The sequence below is a fragment of the Ascidiella aspersa genome, chromosome 1 (assembly GCF_963924565.1).
Source record: "Ascidiella aspersa chromosome 1, kaAscAspe10.2, whole genome shotgun sequence".
Classification (NCBI taxonomy): domain Eukaryota; kingdom Metazoa; phylum Chordata; class Ascidiacea; order Phlebobranchia; family Ascidiidae; genus Ascidiella; species Ascidiella aspersa.
Window position 1 is genome coordinate 7,043,658 of NC_139447.1, and position 23,077 is coordinate 7,066,734.

Here is a 23,077-nt window from a genome sequence, read left to right on the forward strand (position 1 = left end):
ACACGTTTCAACTCCAATTTCTTAAGGGATTAAAACACCAGAGCAAAACACACGCTACAGAGCTGGGGTTTGGCCGACAAACAACGGGATTAAAGTATGTATAGTTGATAACGGCCATAATGCGTTTCGATAACGCATTGAAATGTTTTTTTTTATACCGGTCAAGAAAAATACAATCAAAAGCTCTAGAATATTCAAAACGAATGCGTTTTAACATCGCGCCACTCATAATATGCCACACCTTGCAGAAATTGAACCCAAGACAGACAAAACAATACTATTTTTTGTGTGCTATCAAGGAGAACATGTTTTATAGCATCAAACCCGCGAAATAAAGTTTACACTCATGCTGGCATCTGGCCAATTAACTTATTAACTTACACCGACGCACGCTTTTGTATTAAAAGGGGATTAAATCGCTTCTTTACACTCGCTCTGTACAACAAAGAAAATCTCGCCCGGTCAGCGCAGCATCACGTGACCTATCTCGCCGTTCCGACACGATGGAAGATTCGATTTTACTTTTCGTTTTACCGATGGGGCGCAGAATGGGGACGGTGGGGCGATTAGGGGAAACCCCTAAAACGGGGTAAAACCTAAAAAAATTCTCGCCTGAGAAGGTTTTTATTTTCGACCTTTATTCACAGTTGAATAACCTTCAGCCAACTAAGAGAATTTACAGAGTTGGTGAAAAACTGTTTAAAGATAAGAAAAAGGCGTTTATTTACATTGCTTTGGGCGCCTTCGCAATTTCAGATCTTTTGTCGAATTTATTTCGAACACTCGCCCAACGCCAGTTTTAAGAACCTTCGCCGTTTTTTTTTTTTTTTTTTTTTTCAGAAAATTGCTGCGCCCCAAATAAAATCTGCGTTAGTTTCCACCGCTGGGGGCGTTAGAGTGGACGTTTGTGCTCCTCTCCTCCACTTTAGATTGTTTACCGTTGCACTCATCCGCTCTCAGAGATGGTCGATGCTGCTTGGGCTCTCGCACACCACCTTGTGGGCGCAAGGATAAATATGTTTAAATCTGTGTTTAAGCTTAGACGTGTTAGAAACTTCAATTATAAAGTATACGAAAACTAATAGTTATGAGCCCTTAGCTTATTATTTAAAATCCTTTTTGGTAGGTAAAAACCTAGTTTAGGATTACCGTAAGTCGGGTTACAAGGTTGGAGAATAATGGTGCGAGGTTGTAGGTAGACGTCGAATTATTATTAGAATTACTAACATAAAATTATGTATATAATCTCTAATAGTTAGGTAGTTGTTTACGCGCCCTTTTATTTATTATTTAAAAACTTTTGTAGCTTGATTATGAATTGAAACGTCTTAATCAAGATAATGTCGATCTACTCGCCTATTTTGGCTTTGCAGTTCATAATCAAGATACATTAGAGATACGTGCATAGTGTACCCAAAACCTTTTTGGTAGTAGTTGGGGGGTTCGGACCCCCCCCCCCCCTTTTTGTAAGTGACATTATCGTTTTTTGTATTTTTTTGTTTTTGTCAGAGTTTTACACACCGTTCTAAGCGGCAATGTTTTTAATGTAATTAGGTCACGCGCCTTAAGCTAATGCGAAATTAAAATCAAAGGAAAAACGCTGTTTTTCTATTTTTGTTTGGTCGACCGTAAACGCTAGATAGTTTTTCTCTTTCGCCTTTCGTTATTCGTTTGGGTTGGCTGATCAGCAAGTGTGTGTTCGACAATCAGCAACAATAAATCAAGCGGTCTCCGCCTTTTTTTCGCTGAAAACGTCGAGTTAGGCGGTGCTGATGTTTCTCACTGTTTGCTGTCCGCGTTAATATCAAATGTCGGTGTGAGACAGGGGTCGGCAACCTACGGCCTGCAGGCCGGATCCGCCCACCGCCTCTTTGACAAACTATACAAAAGTCCATTTCAAACACTTTTTGGCCATTTAACTACGAAAGTGCAAAAAAATTTTCGCGCTTTGCGCGAATGATCTTCCTGCGTTCGCTTTGTTTGCGTTTTGAAGGTGTCTTTTGGAAATAGATCAGCGCTTCTTTACCGTTGGGCCATGAAAAGCATATGACGTCATTACAATTGCTATTTTATGACGTCATATTCGTCGCTATATTATGACGTCATTAACGTCAGACGGACAAACGGGGAATTCCTAAGTTAAAAATTCGAAACCCCCCCTTTTTGGATTTCTGGATACGCCCCTGGGTACAGTAATATAGTCTCGTATAGTGGTTCATTGCAGCTTAAGCTATCTATTTTATATCGGTCAAGGCTTAGACACACGGTTTTAATACACAAACCCTTTCATTGTTATTTCGCAAATAAAACTAAAGGTTGCAAACTTACTGTGCTTGTTTTGTGCGGATGGAAATTAAAAAGGTTAAAAAGTACTGATAGAAAAGAAAGCATTGGTCTAATACTGCCGATGCAGCCTTCTAGCATAGCAAGTATCTTGAACAATTTTCAAAACAGTTAAAACCAATAAATTAACAGCCATTTTCTTGGAACAGTAGCGACGGCAGAGAAAGAAAAAATCTTTATAACTTACGCGATTGTTCTAGTACTGGGAAAAGTTGAGTCCCTGTCCCGCGTAGGCCCTCTCACCCTGGTAGGTGGAGTCTTGCGACAGAGCTACGTCAACTTGGGAGCGAAACTCGTCTCCCATGTAGCTGTCCTGCAATGAAAAGCGAAGGGATTTTAAAGTCACTGTGCACACCCCTGAAACAGTGCACTCGGAAAAACCACTTGATTTGCTATGATCTAATGGTACTATAATACAGTTAAAATGTTGTTAGCTGTAATTCAAAACTAAATTTGATAAAATATTAAACAGGGACACTTTCCGAAAGCTCACTGCCGTTGTTGGTAATTTTGTGAACGAATTTTGTGCATTTGGTAAACGATTTTGACTCGAAATAATTTTGACAAATATTTGACTTTTTTTGCTAAAAAAATATTCGCCCTAATAAAGTATACGGTAATCAGGTGGCACTATATAACGATAAAATTGTCTATATTTCAAGTGCATAATTCGTGATCTGCCAAATTGTTGAAAACCTGGCACCTAAAAACGCGTATTTTATTTTTGTGACAAGTAAACATTAATGTTTAAGACATTTTTAGGCAAATTGAGGTATTGACACAGTCAAAACCACTTGCTTATAGAACACCGTAATCTCTAAAATATGGATTCTATTTCAAGTTTGTCTTACTTCCACCGTTAAACACTTGAAAATTGATACCAAAATACTAAAAGGTTTAAGGTTTAAGCTTTAAACGATACAAGGTTTAGCGAAAACGACGCAACACGCTTAAACTAGAAACACCAGTTCAACCAGACACGCAAAATTACCTGTGAAAGTTCGGCCTGTGACAATCCAAGCTGGCTCATTCCCTGGCTAATAGGCTGGCTCATGGAAAGGCCAGCGCCGTAGTTCTGTGTCAGTGCGCCTGTCAAATATACAAGGTCTCTTACGTAAAAAAGATATGAATTTTAATGAGAGCCGCTGAGGTGCAACCAAACCGTTACAATATTTTTTCCATTCTACCAACTTTACCATTAGGTGTATTTATCCAGTGTTCAAAATAAATTCAAGGGATACAAATGTAGTTTTGTTCTAATTATATTGTTTGTCTTCAGTCTTGTTTTCTCCTTTCTTTAGTAATTCGTATTTTTATCGTAACCTGAATTTCTTATACCTTAAAGGTCAACTGACTCGACGGCCATTTTATGGTTCATCGCAAACCTTCAGCTACTGTGTTTTTATTAGTGGTAACAAATATACATTTATCGTATCTATCTTATATCAGTCAGCGTTATCAAGATACATATCGGCAAACACTTAGCAACAGTGGGTTAATTTCTAAAACAGTTGTTTTTAGTTAACTATTTAATCGCTTGCAGTAAAACTTAATAATTTCGAACAGTTTTCGAGTGAAGTATTAACGAAATGGGTGTCTGAGTTACTACTTAAACTCCAGTTTGCCCCAAAACGGGTAAAAACATTATGAGGTTTGTATGTATGTATAATTTTATATAAATAGCCTATGGACATCAAAAAACATACGACAAAGTAACATAACTTGATCCCTCACCCTGCGAGAAGTTCTGCGTCATTTCCTGGGACTGGGTTCCTTGTTGGCTGGTGCCCTGCGAATGACGTAGCTGTCGGCTCAGTCTGGGGGCTCTACCCTTGGCAGCAGGTCGGCCTGTGACGTCATAGAATAGTTATTATCAGCCACTAAAGCAGCTAAATATATATTTATTTATATATTTTAAGTAACCAACAACGATGTAGGTTTACTATACATTCCCGTGAGATTTTAGAAAAAACTATTTTTATAGCCTAATTTCAAAGCGTACAATAAATATCCCGTATTTGAAGCTATTATAGAGTAGTCCCAAAATCTACTTGTTCTTGCTGAACATCACCGTGTTACTGACACCTGTTTGTGCTTTTCGATATCTCCACGTTTTTCTATTGCTGTACGATTACGCTCAATCGCACGCACAAAGGTTTAGGTTGAATAACACTGGCCAGTACCCATACATAAAGTTTACCAGAATTTGTCCCACAAAAAAAAAACAAATAAGCCATTTTGCAACCAAGAGCCGGATTAGGGTGAAAGTAAGGTATTTCTTAATGAGACAAAAAATGCTTTAGTATACTATACTTCTTAAACAGAATCTTAACCTAACGAAAAGCTCGACTGCAAAAAAAGCTAAAAAACGACACACAACGATCTATAAGCAACCTTGCGGCTGTCCGTTGGCGAAGTAGTTGGGTGGGATGGTTGGGTTCATGTACATATTAACAGGCACCGGAAGGTTGCCTACTGCCTGCTGAGCCTGTAGTGCCGGGTTGCTGTTGATCATTCCCATTTGGTCGTGGGTGCGAATGTACTGGTGACGAGGCGGCAAGTTGCCTGCGCAAGAAGGTGAAAAACGGGAGGGTATTAGTGGTAGAACTGAAGCGTGCAAAGTAATCGTGTAGTTCTTAGACATAAAGGTTTGGAGTCGTAGTTGGGCGTTGTTTTTTTAAGACAGGCAACTCGGTTATATTGCTTCAAACAATATTTTACTATTTGCTATTGTTTCCGTGGCAGAAACATGGAAGACCACGCAAAAGTTAGTAACCTACTTGTGTGGGTCTAAAATTTTCTGTACAAAAAAGAGAGCGGCCACATTGGCTGCGTCGTCTTACTTTTATATCACGACGAACATTAAAAAGACCAACTCAAAAAAAAGGCGGCAAAAGTCCGCGTGCGCCAAAATTATTTTTTATTTTGTAAGTAGCTCATTTGCTTTTAGCTTATTTGGTCATTTGCTTTTAGTTTTGAACAAAAAAGAGATTTCATCAAAAGCTTACCGTTGTAGGGTGTTGCCCTGTCGTAAGCCCCGCCAGGAATGAGAGCCTCGCGAGCATCCCACATCGCATTGCTCATGTAGCGGCCGCCCTAAAACAACAAGTAGAAAACAGGTGTCAATACAAACTATCCTCGTCCGCTTTGTTCAGGAGTAGAAGTTATCACCTCCGCAAAAAGCTGAATATATAGCAAGTTAACGGCCATATGCGACTTGGCGTTGTGTTAGGACAACAAAGGAATGGAAAGTATGCTTGTTTTAAATTAAATGCTCACCGTGACAGCGACCCCCCGACACATTTATATATATAGAACGGGAAAAAGCAATCGTCTGGAACACTTCAAAAACGAAAATCTCAGCGTAAATTTTCGAACTACTTTGATGAATGTCATGGGGATTTGTTAAAAACATTACTTTAATGTCAGTGGCTTGTCCGGTTAACAATTGTAAAATTGTCCACCTGTGTATTTTTACAAGGTGCTTGAGTAAGGAGGAAGGAGGAGTTGTAAATACAAATAGTGTTAAACACTCGTAAGTTTAGAAGTCAAACAGTGACTATTTCACTCACAGGGTTGAGTACGTTTGTGAGCTTCCTCGGCTTGGAGAACTGCATGAGACTCTCCTTGAGGTTTCCTAGGGGTCCTTCAACCAGAGCGCGTTGTTCCTTGAAGTAGGTGAGCAGGTGGTTCCAGAGAGGCTGCTTGGAAAGTGCTTTTGGGCTGCCCACAATGATCACACCGAATCTAACAACGTAAAAAATAGAAGAAATTAAATGCGCAGTGGTTCACAAAACATTTTTGGCTCAAGGCACACTAAAAAAGTCTTGACTATTTCGCGGTACATTTTTAACAGAACAACAGTACAGTCATTTTACAATCGCCTTAACGCACGACAACCAAAATGCAAATGTCTCGAAATTACTAATTTGTATTGAATAGTGCAAATTTCAGTCTAAATTACTTGCGTGTATGCCTATTGGCAATACAAATACTCTCTTTTTCAAAATTACAAAAAGTTTCGTGGCACACTAGGGTACCGCGCCACACAGTTTAGGAATCACTGCTCTAGCGTGATTCAGCCACATGCATATGTGAAAATGCACATGTTTTGAAAAGTTTCTGTCGTTCTCTTTCAGCGTTTTTTAAGGTTCTTATTTATATTCGTTAGGCTTAGACAGTTATGCCAGTGCGCAGCACTGCTTTATGTGGAGGTAATGTCCTAAAATTAGAATTGTTTAGAACGGTTTTACTTGGCAAATGGCTGAATATATAACCAATTTTTATTTTCATTTTATGGCATTATCGAGTATAATCCCCACAAACATGTCAAGTAATTCATAGATTTAGTTTCGCTTTTACCAACCCCTAATTGGAGACATATGATGTTGTATTTCATAATAACAAGTTGAACACTGCAATTGTCTGGACTAAGAGCACGCAATTTTTTTCACTAGCGCTGTACCTGGCCCTCGTTAGGGCGACGTTAAGTCTCCTTGGGTCGTTGAGGAATCCGATTCCTTGATGCTCGTTTGCTCTCACACACGACAAGATGATGAAGTCCTTCTCTCGTCCCTGGAACGCATCCACGCTCGCAATCTCTACCTCCTGTGTTAAACAAAGAGGAAAATAGAGTTTAGACCACTTTTGTAAACGCCTCAGGCGCGTCTTTTTACAGTATCATTTTGCATCAAAGAGCTTTGCATCTAATGAGAAATACGCCAAACTGCAGCTTTTTTATTACATTGATGAAAAACAGATTTAGGACGCTAGTGGAGAAGCTTTACAAGAATCGCATAGTAGACCTGGTTGTGTAAGTATAGCATATTTTTCAAGTCTAAAGGCAATGATTTGTGGGGGGTAAATGGTCAACGCTCACATTAATACAGTTGTGTGTTATTATAATTATTTACCACTTAATAGCTAATTTTAAGTGGTTGTAAACAAAGGTCAAACACCGTTTTTCTCATATTTGTATTCGTAAAAGTTGGTAAAAACACTTATTCAACAATTTAAAAAAAATCTTAAAAACTATTTTGCGAACGGTTTTCTACGCCGCCCTGGTTTTAGCAATGAAGGGGGGATTTTAGGTTTCCAAACAAAACATCCAACCTACCATGTAGAGCTTAGAGTGCAGCGACCCAGAGTACTGCATGTACTGCACCAGGTACGACCGCTGACCCTCGTACGGTGTAATGATACCGATCTGCTCCGGCTTGATTCCCGACTTGAGGAACTTGGTCGTTATTCGTTCCACCACTGCAGCCTCCGTTCTACAGCAAAAACAACAGTTTCACGGATCCAACACGAATTTAGGAAGGATCAATACACTGATTGAGTGGCCATAAAGAACTCAGATTGAACTTTAAACGATCACAGACTTAGTTGTGATTTTTGACAAGTTGGTTCAAGAATTAATTGTAAACTCAAAAAAAAAATAACTATAAGATAACTAATGAACAAGGGCACGGATAAAACACCAATTTAAATCACGGATCAATATTAAATCATATTATTCTTTTTAACGAAATCGGTTATTGACAACGAGTTTATATCGTGGTTGAATGATCAAACGCGCTTACCTGTTGAGATAGGATGTTCCGGAGCTGGCGATCTCTTCCTGTCCCGAGGTTTTGTAGAAGAACATCGGTTTGTCGGGCGAGGGCCAGGCGAAGCTCAGTCCCTTGCGCATTCGCTCCCCTTTAAACATATTGGAAAGTCAGTTTGGTTACAACTATGGCAAAATCGTTGGGTTAGGGCTGGTCTATACAAGCAAAACTAGGCGGATCATGCCGCTTAAAGATATTTTAAACTCGTAGGTACTTTTAACATCCCATTATCAGGATATTTTCAGAGTGGGGTTGCCACACATTTCTATGAAAATATTTCAGGAGTTTTAGAAGAAAATTGATAGCTTTTCAATGACCTAAAATTCGATCACTCGACAAGTTTTAAATATAATTATAGTACCAAAAACATATAACAGTTATAGTCAACCTAATAACAAATAAATTAAAACATTGTTCTTTCTAAACGTACAAGTTTAGCTGCAAATCAAGGCAAGAACGTTTTAAACTTGAAAAATATGACGTTTTTTAAGACTATTCAATATACAAATTAATTGAAACACATTTAAAGGTTCAAGATATCGCGGAAACCCTTGTTAAACAGTCACAACTCATTTTTCAATCCATAAAGGTACGTACAAATACTGGTTCGTTGCTACACAATTATTCCGACTTGCACACGTAAAATTGCACACACAGTGCAAGACACAAATGGTGTTGCGTCGTAAGCGTGGCGTAACAGACGACACTCACCAGCAGTGACGCCGTTCTGAAGTGATCCTTCGTAGAATATGTTGGATGGGAAAGCCGACAATGCCGGGTGCATTCTGTACTGCACCTAAACATGCAATACAGAAAAGTGTTAAACAAGGTACCGATTCCGTAGGGGTCGAAGCTGTGATAACTCATCCTATTCGCCACAATCAGTAGGCCGGTATCCTTATATGACGCTTGTATCATTTCATTGGAAAAAATTATTGAACTTTATTGAATTACCAAATAAATGCATTGTATGTAGTTACATTTTATATGTCCATGAAAACAAGTAAAAATGTGATGTGTATATCTAGTTTTAAGGCCCAATTTGCACCTGCAGCCTGATTGGTCGAATGCCGAGCACAACAAGTCGTTCGAAGAGCGATTGAGCGAGTCCAGCATTGGCCGCCTTCTTACACATAACCACCGGGCCGAGCTGGCAATGGTCGCCAACCAGTATGAGCTGAGAACAAGAATAAAGTTGGAATCGTTTGGAATTACAAGGGCAGTGGAGACAGTCCGAACATGTGTGGAATTGAGGTATAGGCAAGGCGTTGGTCGGTAAATAATGTTGATACATATCTTAAAAGTAATAACATCGGTGGATGGTTCTAATTAGTTTTAAAGTGCATTGGAAAATTGATTGAAAAAGTTAAATCTAACAGAAAAGTCAGTTTGGCAAATAATGGTTAAGTCGGACCTCATTTGTCCGTATATTGCTCTTAATTTATGTTATATTATTTTAAGTTTGCCGCGTATGATCCGTATGGTTACGTTTTGAGCTAACGACTTATTATAACACTGTAAAAAAATTGTAATCTGTGTGCACGCATATAATCGAATGGCAGATGGATGAGAAATAATTCTGAAAAACGTTGATCGTACCGAAAAGAATATATAAGTGTCTTGTGAAAAAACTAGGCAATTAAAGATTCAAAAATTTTTTTTATTTAATTTAACAACATTGAGAAAAAAAGAGAACAAAATATAGCAGCATACGGGCAGCGAAAATGCCGGACTGTAATCGAGTCAAGTCCCGCCTTTAAATAAAATAAAAGTCCACCCTTAAAACGAAAAGCTTGATCAATGACCAAGTATTGTCCAATATCTAACGTGCTCACCTGTTTTGCTCCGAGCACCACGGGCACCATACACTCGGGTTCAGTGGCCTGTGTGCTCTCGTCGATCAGAATCGAACGGAAGCGAAAGCGGACCAGGCGGGGATCTCCAGCGCCAACGCAGGTCGAGCAGATTACGTCGGCGTTCTGAAAATAAAATGTTGTTAAAAACAACGTAGGAAATAATACGGGGTGTAAAAAAAAGTTTAAAAAAATACTGTAAAAATTTTACGATTTTTTTTAGATATTGGGCTAATTCAACACTGTTGTCGTACTTTTTTAAGACAGAGACAGTGTGCAGCATGCATGTGTAAAATTGACAGGGTGATGTATAACCTGTTTTTATCAGGTGACACTGTTAATTCGTTTTTTTGTTACTTTATAAGTGATGTAAAGTTATTGCTATGACTTAATGAATACACGGGTGATGCAACAGTTTTTCTCAATTTTACACTTCAAAATAGTATTTTAAAAGTACCAAGTGAGTTACAGATCAGCCAATTACTAATACCGCCGAACAGAAAAAACAATAGTATCGAAATTATTTGGTAGTGGCAAGAGATTTTTATCGTCGATGGACAGAACAAGAGATCATTTTACGCTTTATACATGATATTTTGTACAAAAAGTATCGCAATTCGATTCGATACCAAATGATGTCATTACCATGATAAAATTAAAACGTTCAAATGTATTATTCCAATTGAAAGGCATTTTTCCAGACAAAAAATGACTTTAACGCTAAGAAGTTTAATTATCTGTAGTTAGTAACCTATTTACATTTCAAGGTAGGAATCGCGAAGTTTTGTCGCATTTCATGGCTGAGATTCCTATATATTAGTTCAGTATCGGATCGGCACCGATACCACCCCAGTATCGGACGAGTATGAATACTACCACTTGTCATCGGGTATCGGCTCTGATCCGATATTATATATTTATCGGACATTCCTGGTGTGATATTTTTTTATCGTGAAAGAAAATACCTGAAGCAGTTCTCTTTCGGCGTTCCGCTTCAGTGCCCTGTATCTCTTCTCGTCGTTCGACGAAAGTTCGCCGGTTTCGTCTTTAAGCTGCTGTAACTTCTGCAGCTCTGGCAAGCTGGAAATAAAAAATGGTCGGTGGTTGGTAAATAGTGGTTGTTGCCTTTAAGAGTATAGAAAAAAGTTAATCTTGTGGTGTTAACTTTAATGTGACCCCCCTATTGAAAGGAAGTAACAGCAAGAAGGAATCGAATTGCTCAGTACGGCGGCTCCTAGTCCGTTTAGGAAGTTGGGTTTTATAGTGTATGTCAAAGATTTAGGGAATTAGGTTAGCGGATAAAAAAGGCAGAATTTCAAGGACATTAGTTGACTTCTGTGTCCCAAACTTGCCAAAAAAGTTTTTAAAATACTGACACAAATTTTTTCAGCAATGTTAAATACAGCTCTGGCTAAACCATTACAAAAAAACAGTTAAAATTTTTTTTTGACGAATATACAGGAAACGACATTCGTAAAAAAAACAACTACCGATAAAGGTTGGTGTGAAAAAACGCAAAATGTTGGAAAAAATAACAACTTCAAAGAACAAAGGCATTTTTCATGCAGGCCGACTCAATAACTTACGTTCCCATGCTGCGAACTTGGTTGTGCAGAGAGAGGAAAGATACGTTAGAGTCGATAGCTTCTCTGCTCTTGGCGCAAAGCCTCACGACCTTGAGCCCGGTGCGGTGAATCTTCTCGGTCAACTGGTCGACCGCGATGTTGCTGGGCGCGCACACCAGCACTTGCCTGACAGAAAGGGGTCTTGTTACGTCACCAGGGAAAGACAATGTCCGTTGTCATGTTGTTTATGCACAAAAATGCGTGTGTATTGCTGTTAATGGGGCATTTTTTGCAGAATTGCAACTAGCATGTTGCTTGGCGTGGACACTAGCACTTGCCTGGAAATGAGGCTTGAACGTCACCAGGGCAACACAATGGCAGTTTTCATGCTGTTTATGTACAACAATGCCTGTGTCTTACTGTCAATGAGGCATTTTTGAAGAATTGTGACCAATATATTGATGAGCGTAGAAACTAGCACTTGCCTGGAAATGGCGCTTGTTACGTCACCAGGGCAGGACAAAGGCCGTTGCAATTTGTTTATGTTCAAAATGCGTGCGTATTGCTGTTAATGAGGCATTTTCGAGGAATGATGACCATTTTTGAGCGTAGAAACCACTACTTGTTTGGAAATGGGGCTTGTTATATCAACAAAGCAAGACAAGAGTTGCCAATTTGTTTATGGGCAAAAATGTACATGGATAACGAGACATGTTTGCTGATTTTTATTAACATCTTAGCTTTGTAACTGACATACCAAACAGAAGCATAAATATTTCACACTCAATTGGAGTCGCGGGTGTATTTCTCAATGTGAATAAATGTTTTCATACCCCTGGCCGCACGACTTGACAAGATGGTAGACGATTGTAGCACTGGTAACTGTCTTTCCTGTCCCTGGTGGACCTTGGATCAAGCACAGAGGCCGCTGGAGAACTGTCTTGACAGCGTAAACCTGGACAGAGATGACGCTAATTAGATTTGTTTAAAGTGGAAATTTTATATTTATAGCAATTTTTTAAGAAATGGATAAATCCATGGCGACGAAGCCACAAAACCAATTATGATTTGATATTTAATGAATTGTTGTTCTTAAGTTTAAAGTCGGCATTTTATTTTGTTTAACTGTCAAGTCGATTTCCATCGAGTGTGATCAAAGTCTTTGGTTATTCGGTTATCGCTAACACATCTATACACAGAAGAAAGTATGTTAGTAATATTTTTCCTTGAACTTAACTTCCCAGCATAAAAAATTATATAGCTGACATGTATAAAGTATTTAGTTGCTGTATTTTCAAAATTTACGGCAAAACCAAAAAAACAAAAAAAGTAAAACTTATCTGAAAAACTGTCTGTAATTTTGATCTGAAGAGCTGTTTCACAGATTTTTTAGAATTCAAAACAGCAACAATAAACACAATACTTTACGTAGAAGTACAACTAACTATTTGTAATGGTAGACCTCTAATTTTGGTCAAATAGTATTTTTTGTTATACAAACTATGCCATACTGAAACGTGAAACACGGCAAACTTCACCAACGCACCTGGGAGTGATTTAGTTCAGGAAGTCCAGGAGCGGAGAACCTCTTCGGGAGGTTGATCTTCAGCGTTTGTTCCTCAACCTCATGACCCAGGAGCCGATGGTAGATGTAGGCTGACACTGAAGCCTCGTCCACCGCGAAAGTCTTCATCGAGCTCTGCATTCTGTTAAATTCGCAATTTTTGTTTTACATTTTTAAAGTACATGCCATAAATTCGCGATTATAAATAAACTGCCCTGGTTGAATTATAAATAACTGCCCTGGTGGTTTTATATGGTCGAGGACTCGAGGTTGTCTAATGATTTCTCGCCATAAGTTAGTTATTATGAGCGGTCAACTTTACTTTAAAGCGTTAAGAAATGAACCGGTTTGTAGCATTCTGCTAAAATCACGATTTTTTTTTAGTATGTTCAAAGTGCATTCTATAAATGCGTGAATTATAATAAAACTATCCTGGTAGTTATATATGGTTGCAGTTGTCAATAATCCCTCACAATAACTTAGTTGCTGTGAGAGGCAAACTTTACTTTAAAATATAGCTTTAGGAAAATGTACCGCTGTGTTGTATTCTGTTAACATTAAGATTTTTTAGATGTTTAAAAAGCATTCTATAAATGCGGGAATTACAAATAACTGTCCTGATGGTTATATGCGGTTTAGGTTGTCTTATGATCCCTCGCCATAAGTTAGTTATTGTGGGCGGCAAACTTTACTTTAAAACAAAGTTTCAGGAAATGTACCGGTTTGTTGTGTCCTGTTGTATGTCAATTTAGATTTTGCATATTTAAAGATATGGCTGTTTTTTTTTGTTTTTTTTTAGCAACAGCGCACTTAAGCAGAAAATACATAGAATTTTTAAAACCTAAACAACGTGGCAAATAGTTAAAAACTTAAAGACTAAAAATAGGTTCGGCACACACATTCAGATAAAGCTTTTTATTTCAGGTTTTACATTTATTTTAAGTTTTGTTAGAATCTGATCGAGTCATGTCAAAAAAGCAAGTTTTTTTGTGTTGATTTGACATGGTTTGATTTATTGTTTTGTTGCTCAAATGCTGGTAGTTAGGTTCAAAGGTTTATAACGAGGAGTAAAGTTTTAAAATCTACAAAAATTAATTTTGTTTGATATGATAAAAGTCCAAAAAGCGTAGAACTTCAAGGGCTATTTTAAATGTGTTGCTACAAACGATTAGGTTAAGTTCACCTGTCAAATGAAGTAGATTTCCACACGAAATCGACTTGAAAATTACGGGTGTGTTCTAGGGGAACTCCCGCAGACGAGCGAAGTTCCATGGCTATTTCGTCGCTCAGATCTGGGAGTTCATTGGTTAGGAAAGACAACACATACTAGACTTGAAAATAGTGTTAGCTCCACCAGGCAACACACCAATAAAGAGAAATCGCATCGCTGCTTCCGAAACGTCGGTTTATACCTCGTTTACACATAATAAAGTTGGATCTTCAACGGGGATATAGGACACAGGTAAAAAAATAGAATTTCAACCTTTTGGTCAAAACCATAACGATGTTTTGACATACAGTACATTTTATCAAATGTTAAGACTTGAACCAGTAAAACAGGTTCTTCTTTCAACAAAATGTATAATGCTAATCATATACAAGTTTAATATATAAACCCAAAGGATACTGTCTGGTACTTTGACAACATGGCCTTTTCCTTCCCAAGAGGTTCCAAGATGACGTAGACTGATTTCATCACCCTTCATCAATTTCATGTCTGAGGAGAATAATGTCAAAACGCATATTTTAATGTATCATATCAGTTTCTAGTCAGACCAATATACATTATGACTAATTATGTCAGAAAATTATCACTTAAATTATTTATCTCTAAACATTATATTCTGCGTTTCTTCATACTACTGTTGCGGCTTCATTTAGAAAATCCAGTATTACAAGCATACTTAAAATTAAGATTATCACAACTAAAGAATCTTTAAAACATTTCCATTTTTTTTTCTACACAATATCGTTTAAATACTACACAATCCCAAATAACCCTCTTCCATTTTTTTTTCACTAACCCGAATCAGTTTTAGGTAGTTGAAAGTGTGCAATTCTCTTCTTGTTCAGTCCAATATCCCAGCGAACAGTGACATTGGCCTGAGTCTGGGATTCCTTCAGTTTACGATCGTAATCTGCTTCTAGCTTCACCAACGGACCAAAAATGTTCTGATACTGGTAAGCATCTTCGTACCTTGAAATTGTGTATTGTATTAAGTAACAATATTTCCACTGCTGTTTTCATGCTCATATTAAAAAATGAATATTCATCTTCAATTTCCCTCTTAATGTTTATATCTACTGTAATCAAATAGTATCAAAATCTTAACAATAAGAAAGAAGTTTTTTTAAGGCCTTGTCATGTTCATTTCCATGCAATCATAAATATATTTATACAAAGGCTTATCAAACTAACTAAAGGCAAACATATTATTTAACGTCCGAATAAAAGCAAATGACAGAGAATTTCTGCACAATTAAAAACTTAAAACAAACCTTAGCAGAACAGCCTGAGGTTCTTCATCCACGCCTGGCTTCTCCAAATCTTCGATTGTAGCCCCTTCATTTTCCTGCAAAATACAAAAATTTGATAATATTTAACACTTGTTACTTGGATTAAAAAATTGATTAAAGTAATTTCCTAATGCAAAATGGGAGAATCAATCCTTTTTATATGTTAAGAAACATAACTTAGGCATTAGTTTTTTTAGTAAACCAGAATTGTTTAGTTTGATGACATAGTAAATTCCACTTAAATAATTAAAAGAGTAGAGGTAATAGCATGACAAAAATTAATTTATTAAAAATAGTTATCTTTTGTTTTAATAACAACTAATTAAATTTTAAGCTAGTCTTGTATTAACTATTGGGGATTTGTAGAAAAAGTATACACAGACATTTGAGATGTGTATCGTTATTATAAGCAGGAAGTATGACAACAATTAGCTGTTTTTGTGTTTGGATCCTTTAAGAAAGCATGAGCAACCAGAAATGTAGTGCAGCATTTCAAAAATAAAAAACAAACATTTGCTTGTATAATTAATAGTACAATACAATATTGTTTAAATAAAAAAATTAATACAAACAAAATGAAATTAATCAGGTGTTGGCAAAAAAACATGAAGGGAAAATGAGCCATACAATACAATATACATGTACATTTTTGTTTTGTGATACAAGGGTTTATATCACAAAATTTACCTACAAAAATATTTCTGTGTTGCTCCCGACATTTTGCAAAATAAAAATTAAATATCACAAAAAAACTAATAGTAATTATTTAACTTTATTGCCCGATTTTTTCTGCATATATATTTACATCTTATTATTAGTGTTTTCACCATGCATGTCTGATCCAATATATATAGGCATTTTAATCATGGTTTGCAAGGTAATACAGGTTAGAGGTTACGCAGATGTTTACCTTGGGAAATTAATTTGCTCAGAAATAAGAAATTACCATTTAAACAATATATAACTTCCTAAAGCTAATTTTGGATTTATGTCTCGGAAAGCATTGCCTTTAATCATTTTTAGAATTTTGCTTTTTAGTCCATTAGAATGACATCAATAAGTGTCACATATAACAGTCAAACTTTATGCCCAAAATATGCTGTACCATGATTAGAATGAAATTTAAAAGTATTTATTATCTATACTAGTTTACAATACAAGTCATATGCACAGACCTTCCAAAGCTCTTCGAGCTTGTTGATTTGCTGAGCGGTGATTTGTCGTGCTCGGAGCTGTTCCTCCTCTGATGGGATCTTGACAAGCCATGAGAGGAAGCAGCGATCCTGAATCAGCGGTTGCCACTGGGTGGCATCCCTGAGAACAATTGTTTCACAGCTAAGTGTATTGTCACATTCATGTGAGCATTAGGAAAACACTCAGAAATAAGCTTTAAAGCACTAATATTTTAGATCTAAAATCAATTTTACATAGGTCTTCAGAGTCTGTTAAAAATAACTAGAGTCTGACGCCCGTGTCCGACCAGAATTTAGCAATTATATGGTAAATAAATGTATTTTATCCATTTACATAACTAAAATCAGATGGATATTTGCAAACATTCTTTAGACTTTCCTGCCTAGATCAAAGTCAGTCATTTAAAAGTTCTAGTGATTTATAAGAGTTTGGCATACCTTCAACTTATTGCAGTACATGTTGATGTTAACAAAATAAACACAACCACAAAGATTTTACATTGGGGCATAGACTACTTAGCAAAAAGGGTTGGACTTTCTTTATAACATTAAATACTGTTGCCAATGTAATCTGCATGACAGAAAAAGAAGTTGAAAAACAATTAAGAAATTAATCTTTAGCATTCGTAGTGTAAATGTATCCAATGGTTAATGTACCTGGTGCTACATTGGGTGAAAACACAAGAGAGTCAAAAACGATAATAACAATTTAGTGATAATAGTTAGAAAAACACAAAGGGCAAAAATTGTACTGTATTTGTAATTTGCTGGGATTAACAGCATGTTCCATTTTTTTAGTTATGCTCATGATAGTACACACCATTTAAGTCACACTGTTCTATAGATTGAGCTATGTGAATTAAACAAAACATATTAAGCAAAAGTTAATTATTTACCAGTTCATGTCTTTTAGGCTGCTCTGGTTTGCACAAGGTTGTCTGAAAACATATAAAATAGCAAAACTTAACAGAAGGTTTTTGAAAGCCAGCTTTTAGTTTGAACAATTTAAAAGCAACAAAGGGATGGGCTTGAGTTACAATCATTTGTCCTTCGACAATAGTAGGTAGTGTGTTTGGAAAGTGCTGCCAAACACAAAGATTAGTAAAATTCCTGTTAAGATACCTGGTATTTTAAATAAAGAAAGATGTATACCTGTTCATGGTAAAAAAGTTCACTGATTTATACCTTGTAATTTGTGGGCGAGCGAAATCAGACCGAAACTAATATGGTGTACAAGTACTAGATTTTCCCTTTTTCTATAGTTCTTAAAATAGTGTGTGACTTGCCCGATGTAGCCCATTGTTAGTCCCATACCCTATGACGACAGTAATAAAACTTAAAAGTTCAAAACCTCGAGTAAAAACAGGATGATCATTTTTTAAGAAATATATATTTTGCCTATACTGGCATCGTCAATTCCTAAATAATTCGAATGAATGAAGACACGTACCCCTCGCGAACAAATTATAATTTTAGATACTTTTTTGAAAAATATCAGATATAGTCAAATTGCAAGATTTAAAAATTATCACAATATAGTAGAAAATCAGAACAACAATCTACGGCCAGGGAAAAAAATTACAACACAAATCTGACAGAAATAGATCAAACCTGCAGAGCAGCACTACCACCGAGTCTGCCTTGGCTGGAATAAATCCGAGCAGAAAGACATTCCTGCAGCCACAGTTGTAGCACTCCAGTACAGAGTCGCCAAGTTGACCATCACGGTGAAGGGTCACCTCCTTGCATTTGGCGCGCACCAGGTGGTTGATGATGTGACTAATTAGTAATTATACATTGCAATTTTTAATGCAATCCAGTGAAACTATTTATTAGATCAGAATTATGAGTGGAGGGTCTGGTCCAGCAACAAGTTTCATGGTTTGCTGGTAGGTTACATAAAGTGCTACACCTACATCTGTTACATATACCATAAAAAATGGTTATTACGGTAAAAGGTTTGCGAACAGTTTTATAAATTAAAAGGAGTCTCAAGACTAATAAGTTTAGAAGACCTGAGATTGATTTAAAAAAAAAAAAGTCTAAAAAAGTTTTTTTTTTCCAATAATATAAGGTGATTATGGCAAAAAAAATCCAACTTGGTACACAAATGGCTAAAAGACAATTTTAAACAATATCTTTGCCAACCTTCCCGATGTGTTTCCACGTCCGTTACAAAACCACTTTCTTGTTGTGTTGCACATCACCACACAGTTTGGGTCATGAATGCCACAATATCTAAAAGAGTTGTGATGTAAGTACTTGAAGGATGTGGATAAAACATTTTTTTTTTATTTTGCATGCACACATTTTGAAAAATGTAATAAGAAAAAACTATGCAGACATTTTGATAATTTGATAACTTTTTGAAACATTGTTTACTAGCGTATCTATTTAGATATATTTTGCCCAGTCAGAAATTTGATTAAATCAAATTTTGATTAAAATAGAAGTTAGAATTAAGCTATTTTTTATTACATTTACTAGGCATGCATCGAGTCAACCAGGGTATTGTGACTAAGTATCTGTAACACCATTACTAGGACAAGTAGTGATTTCAAATAAAACAATGCAAATTGGAAATAATATTTTCATAGAAATGACAAAAAAATTGTGCCACATATTTAAATAAGAAATATTGCAATATTGACAATGACTTCAGATTTGGAGCAAGCGTTTACCTGCAAGCGTGTTCAGGAAGATCTTTGGTGTAATAGGCATCTTCATCCTCCTCCTCTTCAAAGCGAAGATCGGCGACCCCTGTTGCAACATGGATGCTCTCTTGAAGCCCAACCAAGCCGTCCTCAAGTCCACCGTCTCTTGCCTCTTCTTCACCAACAGCGTCCTGTGTCTGAAGATTGTCATGTTTTTAATGTATATTACATTATTACATAATGCACTAAACAACAGACATCTTTTCTGTTAGGTATTTGTAGTATTTTTTAACAAAAATACTTCATTTTACTTTTGTACAAGTTTTTTTGAGACGCTTGTTTAAAAAAATCTTAAAAGCTAGTTTGGCCAGGAGCAGTAGGTTTCTGCTAAGTAATTTTTTAAACAAATGCATGAGGGCACTTTCACACTTTTTTCACAGAAGTGCACAAGCAAAAAATACATATTTTAAACACCAATTGTTACATATAGCATACGCCATCATGTTTTTTTCTATTTTGAAGGATGTTCAAATGTTATATATATATACCTTTAATATTCCATTTTTAACTTCACCAAAGTTTCCGATGCTTGTTTACATTAAAAAATTCAAGCTACGAATGAACAAAAAGTGACAAATTAAAAATAAAAATAAAAAAATACTGCCAAATCAGATTTTTGAGCTAAGCGTGAATAAAGACTACAAGAAATGGTTTAGTAAAATAACAAATAAAATTTCATTATTGTCCGATGACTTTATTGAATATATTTTAACTTAACTCTGTTTGTGCAATCCCATGTGGTAGTTTTCAATAGTTATTTTTGTGTATGTGTTCCGACATAAAATCAAAAAAAAAAAGGAGATGTATAATTGGTCATTATTCGGTGTGCTAGTTCTATCGCAGATATTTTTTTTAAGTTGGCATATTGAAAACAGTTAACACCACTAAAGGTGACTCCCATTTGGCCTGCTAAACACGTGGTCACTGATCAGAGGGGATGATTCTCAGCATACTTAGAAAAGTTAATGGTTATGTTTACTAAATGCGTCTAGTTCATATGTAATATCACATGATGTAATCTATTTCTTAGTGTGGCCAGCAATTCAAAAATTATTACTTAGAGGAGTCAGCACACAGGTTGTTGTCAAGTAGCACAGAAGAGTAAGATAACTAGTTGTAAAATTCTATAAATAGGCACTTATCCTGGAGAGTAACCAATCATTACAGACTAACTTCAAAGTTTCCAAAACCAGGTAATTTATATTACCTAGCATTTTCAAGGCTACCAATGTACTATAATCTTTTCCGGAATAGTTAAATAATTGACAAGTTTCATTTCAGGATTACGTACCTGACTGTTGTCCACCACATCCAACTGGCTTTGGCTCTGGCTGGCTTGAGTTTGGGTCTGAGTCTGTGTTTGCGATGGAATTGTGAAATCAGTAAACTCGTATTCACTTGCCTGGAAATAAGAAGAAAAAAACTTTAGAAAGGCTATTCTACCTATAGAACATAATCATGGAAAATGGGCAAAAAGTTGTATATATTTATACTAAAAAAGTTAAGAAAAGGCAGTATTATTTTAATATCACAAACTTCTTTATTACTGCTTAAGACAAATTTAAACTCTACCCCATAATATATCGAAAAGAAAACACAAATATATTACAGTTGTTAGTTGTTTACATATGTCAGAAAACAACTCTTAAGGCCCGTTTACACTACAGCTGCACTGAGCTTAGCAAAGTGTAATTTGCATTTAAAATCTATTGTGGCGAACGTTTCACGCTTTGCTAAACTCAAGCCCAGTGCAGCTGTAGAAAAATGTTACGTTTTAAGACAATTTTTACGCCCAGCACAGCTCAGCTGTAGTGAAAACAATTTCACGCCCAGCTTAGCGTAGCTGTAGCGTGAATGGGCCTTTAAACAAAAAGCTAATAATTTCAAAAACAAATCTAAACAAGTTAATTAATTACTTGGGTGTCGCCACCAGCAACCAGGAGATCTCCATCTTCTGGGTCCAAAAATGTCAAGGTCTGTGAGCTTGGTCCATATGCATCAACGCTACTCATTGTGCTTGTCTTGGTTAGTTAAAAGCACAGTAAAGCAAGCAATAGCTTTAATCTTATCTAAAAGCGGTGATGAATGACATGGTAAAATAATAAAAAGAGTTATAAAACATCAAGCAGTAATATAACCTGGCAGTTGGGTAAACACTTTCATTAAAAAAATTACACAACTAAAAATAAAGGTATATTCAGTAGATGAAGTTAGTACAACTATGGCAGCATATAACTTTAGAACATGTTAAGAGTTGTGCAGTTAAAATATTTAAAAAACTAAATTAAGAAACAACTGACATATATATCAATGCTGAATGTTTTCTTTCGAACAAGTTTTTGCTTCTTGAATTAGCATCCTTCTCACAGATTTAACAAAGCCTGAAAGGTCGTTGGTTTCATTTAGTTTTTGCTCTAAATCTTTCAGGTCTGCCAGAAGTGGCTCGCTGTCCAAAACCTCATAAACTCTGTCTACAAGGCGAAGTATTACAAACATTGTCATGCTTGATTCTTCCGGAAAAACTTTACTGAAAAGAAATTGTATGCGATTGTCCCGTAGTGTTCTTATCTCCAGGCCAAGGTACTTTTCCGTAAGGTTTCTCGTTTGCAGTATCGTTTGTTGATTTATATTAAGTTTCCTTTTCTTGGTGAGGAGTTCCTCTTCTAACTCCGATTTCTCTTTGGACAAATTCTTCACAACCAGTTGGGCCTCTTCCAATTGTGTTGACAGAATTTCATTCACTTTTAAACCAGATTTCTTGCGGTCTTCAAGCATATTGATTTCGCCACAGAGGAACTTATTTTTATCTTGTGCATCCTCTAAACTTGTGCCAGAACTGACAAAGGCTTCTGAAAGCTTTAGATAGGCATTGGTTTTGTCTTCATACTCTGCATATTGTTTTTCAAAATTGTTTCGGATTGATTTTACAGCAACATCCAATTTGACTTGCAAATTCTTTTCCGCCACGGTAATCTTTTCATCATAACAGTCATATAAGCTGTCAAAGTCTGTATCAACTTCAGGACCCATTACAGTCAATTGGAATATCAATAGTTTTGTAACTCTGTTAATAGTAAAAACAATGATTTTAATAGGGACATTAGTTTCAGATTGGAGGGATCTGTCAAATAAAATCCCTCCCTGCATTTCATGAAAAATTGCAGTAAATCTTAGCTGGCAAACTTGAGTTGACAAACACAAAAAAACTTTTGGAGTTTTCAGTAGTAACTTATTAGGCTACAAAATATTTAAATAACAGTAATGTTATGACAGCAACGCAAATTAACAAAACATTGATTACAGTCACACAATTTTAAGTTGTTAAACATCTTCGGCGCTCTTTCACTATTGTACGTGAAAAGTTATGCAAAAAAAATAAATAATAATACCGCTTACCACAACGCATATTGTTTGGGTTAGCGTTCGGGTGAAGGTGGGTCAAGTAATATTATGTTTATTATTAATAATAACTTGACCCACCCTCAACCAAATGCTAACCCGCACCCTAACCCAAACAATATGCGTTGTGGTATGCGGCATTTAAGAATTTTTTTTTTTTATTAATTTTTACGTACAATAGTGAAAGAGCGACACATCTTCTTGCACAGTACCAAAGATCCAATATGGATCTAATTATTCGGTATGGAAAATTTGGCAAATCTAGACTCTAAATCAGCTGAAAAAAATCTTGGTGACAGCATGAATCAAAGGTCAAAACA

General features: G+C 36.3%; 2 protein-coding genes across 2 annotated transcripts; both read right to left on the reverse strand.

Annotated features, from left to right (window-relative positions):
* Positions 1-369: 369 nt before the first annotated feature.
* LOC146166835 (regulator of nonsense transcripts 1-like) lies at positions 370-21,410 on the reverse strand. The gene is made up of 28 exons (XM_083383351.1): positions 21,275-21,410; positions 20,650-20,760; positions 19,326-19,495; positions 18,793-18,882; positions 18,256-18,423; positions 17,541-17,582; positions 16,627-16,765; positions 15,434-15,507; positions 14,959-15,131; positions 14,562-14,651; positions 14,118-14,226; positions 12,917-13,076; positions 12,204-12,325; positions 11,392-11,556; positions 10,771-10,885; positions 9,788-9,931; positions 9,001-9,129; positions 8,664-8,748; positions 7,926-8,043; positions 7,460-7,616; positions 6,809-6,951; positions 5,916-6,090; positions 5,352-5,439; positions 4,738-4,908; positions 4,078-4,191; positions 3,335-3,432; positions 2,531-2,656; positions 370-995 (listed from the first exon to the last, which is right to left on the reverse strand). Exons 1-27 carry the CDS (start codon positions 21,368-21,370, stop codon positions 2,540-2,542), a joined length of 3,363 nt encoding a protein of 1,120 aa, XP_083239477.1. The 5' UTR covers positions 21,371-21,410; the 3' UTR covers positions 370-995; positions 2,531-2,539.
* Positions 21,411-21,420: 10 nt separating this feature from the next.
* Positions 21,421-22,417, reverse strand: LOC146166836 (kinetochore protein Spc25-like). Its single transcript, XM_083384061.1, has one exon. It carries the CDS (start codon positions 22,386-22,388, stop codon positions 21,666-21,668), a length of 723 nt encoding a protein of 240 aa, XP_083240187.1. The 5' UTR covers positions 22,389-22,417; the 3' UTR covers positions 21,421-21,665.
* Between the last annotated feature and the right edge of the window lie 660 nt (positions 22,418-23,077).

Excerpts from the sequence above, each read along its gene's own strand:
- LOC146166835 (XM_083383351.1), bottom strand. The coding sequence starts at position 21,370 with ATGAGTAGCGTTGATGCATATGGACCAAGCTCACAGACCTTGACATTT. Across the intron at positions 15,132-15,433 it reads CCTCAGGCTGTTCTGCTAAG|GTACGAAGATGCTTACCAGT; the intron begins GTTTGTTTTAAG and ends CACAATTTCAAG. Across the intron at positions 9,932-10,770 it reads CCGAAAGAGAACTGCTTCAG|AACGCCGACGTAATCTGCTC; the intron begins GTATTTTCTTTC and ends TTTTATTTTCAG.
- LOC146166836 (XM_083384061.1), bottom strand. The coding sequence starts at position 22,388 with ATGGGTCCTGAAGTTGATACAGACTTTGACAGCTTATATGACTGTTAT.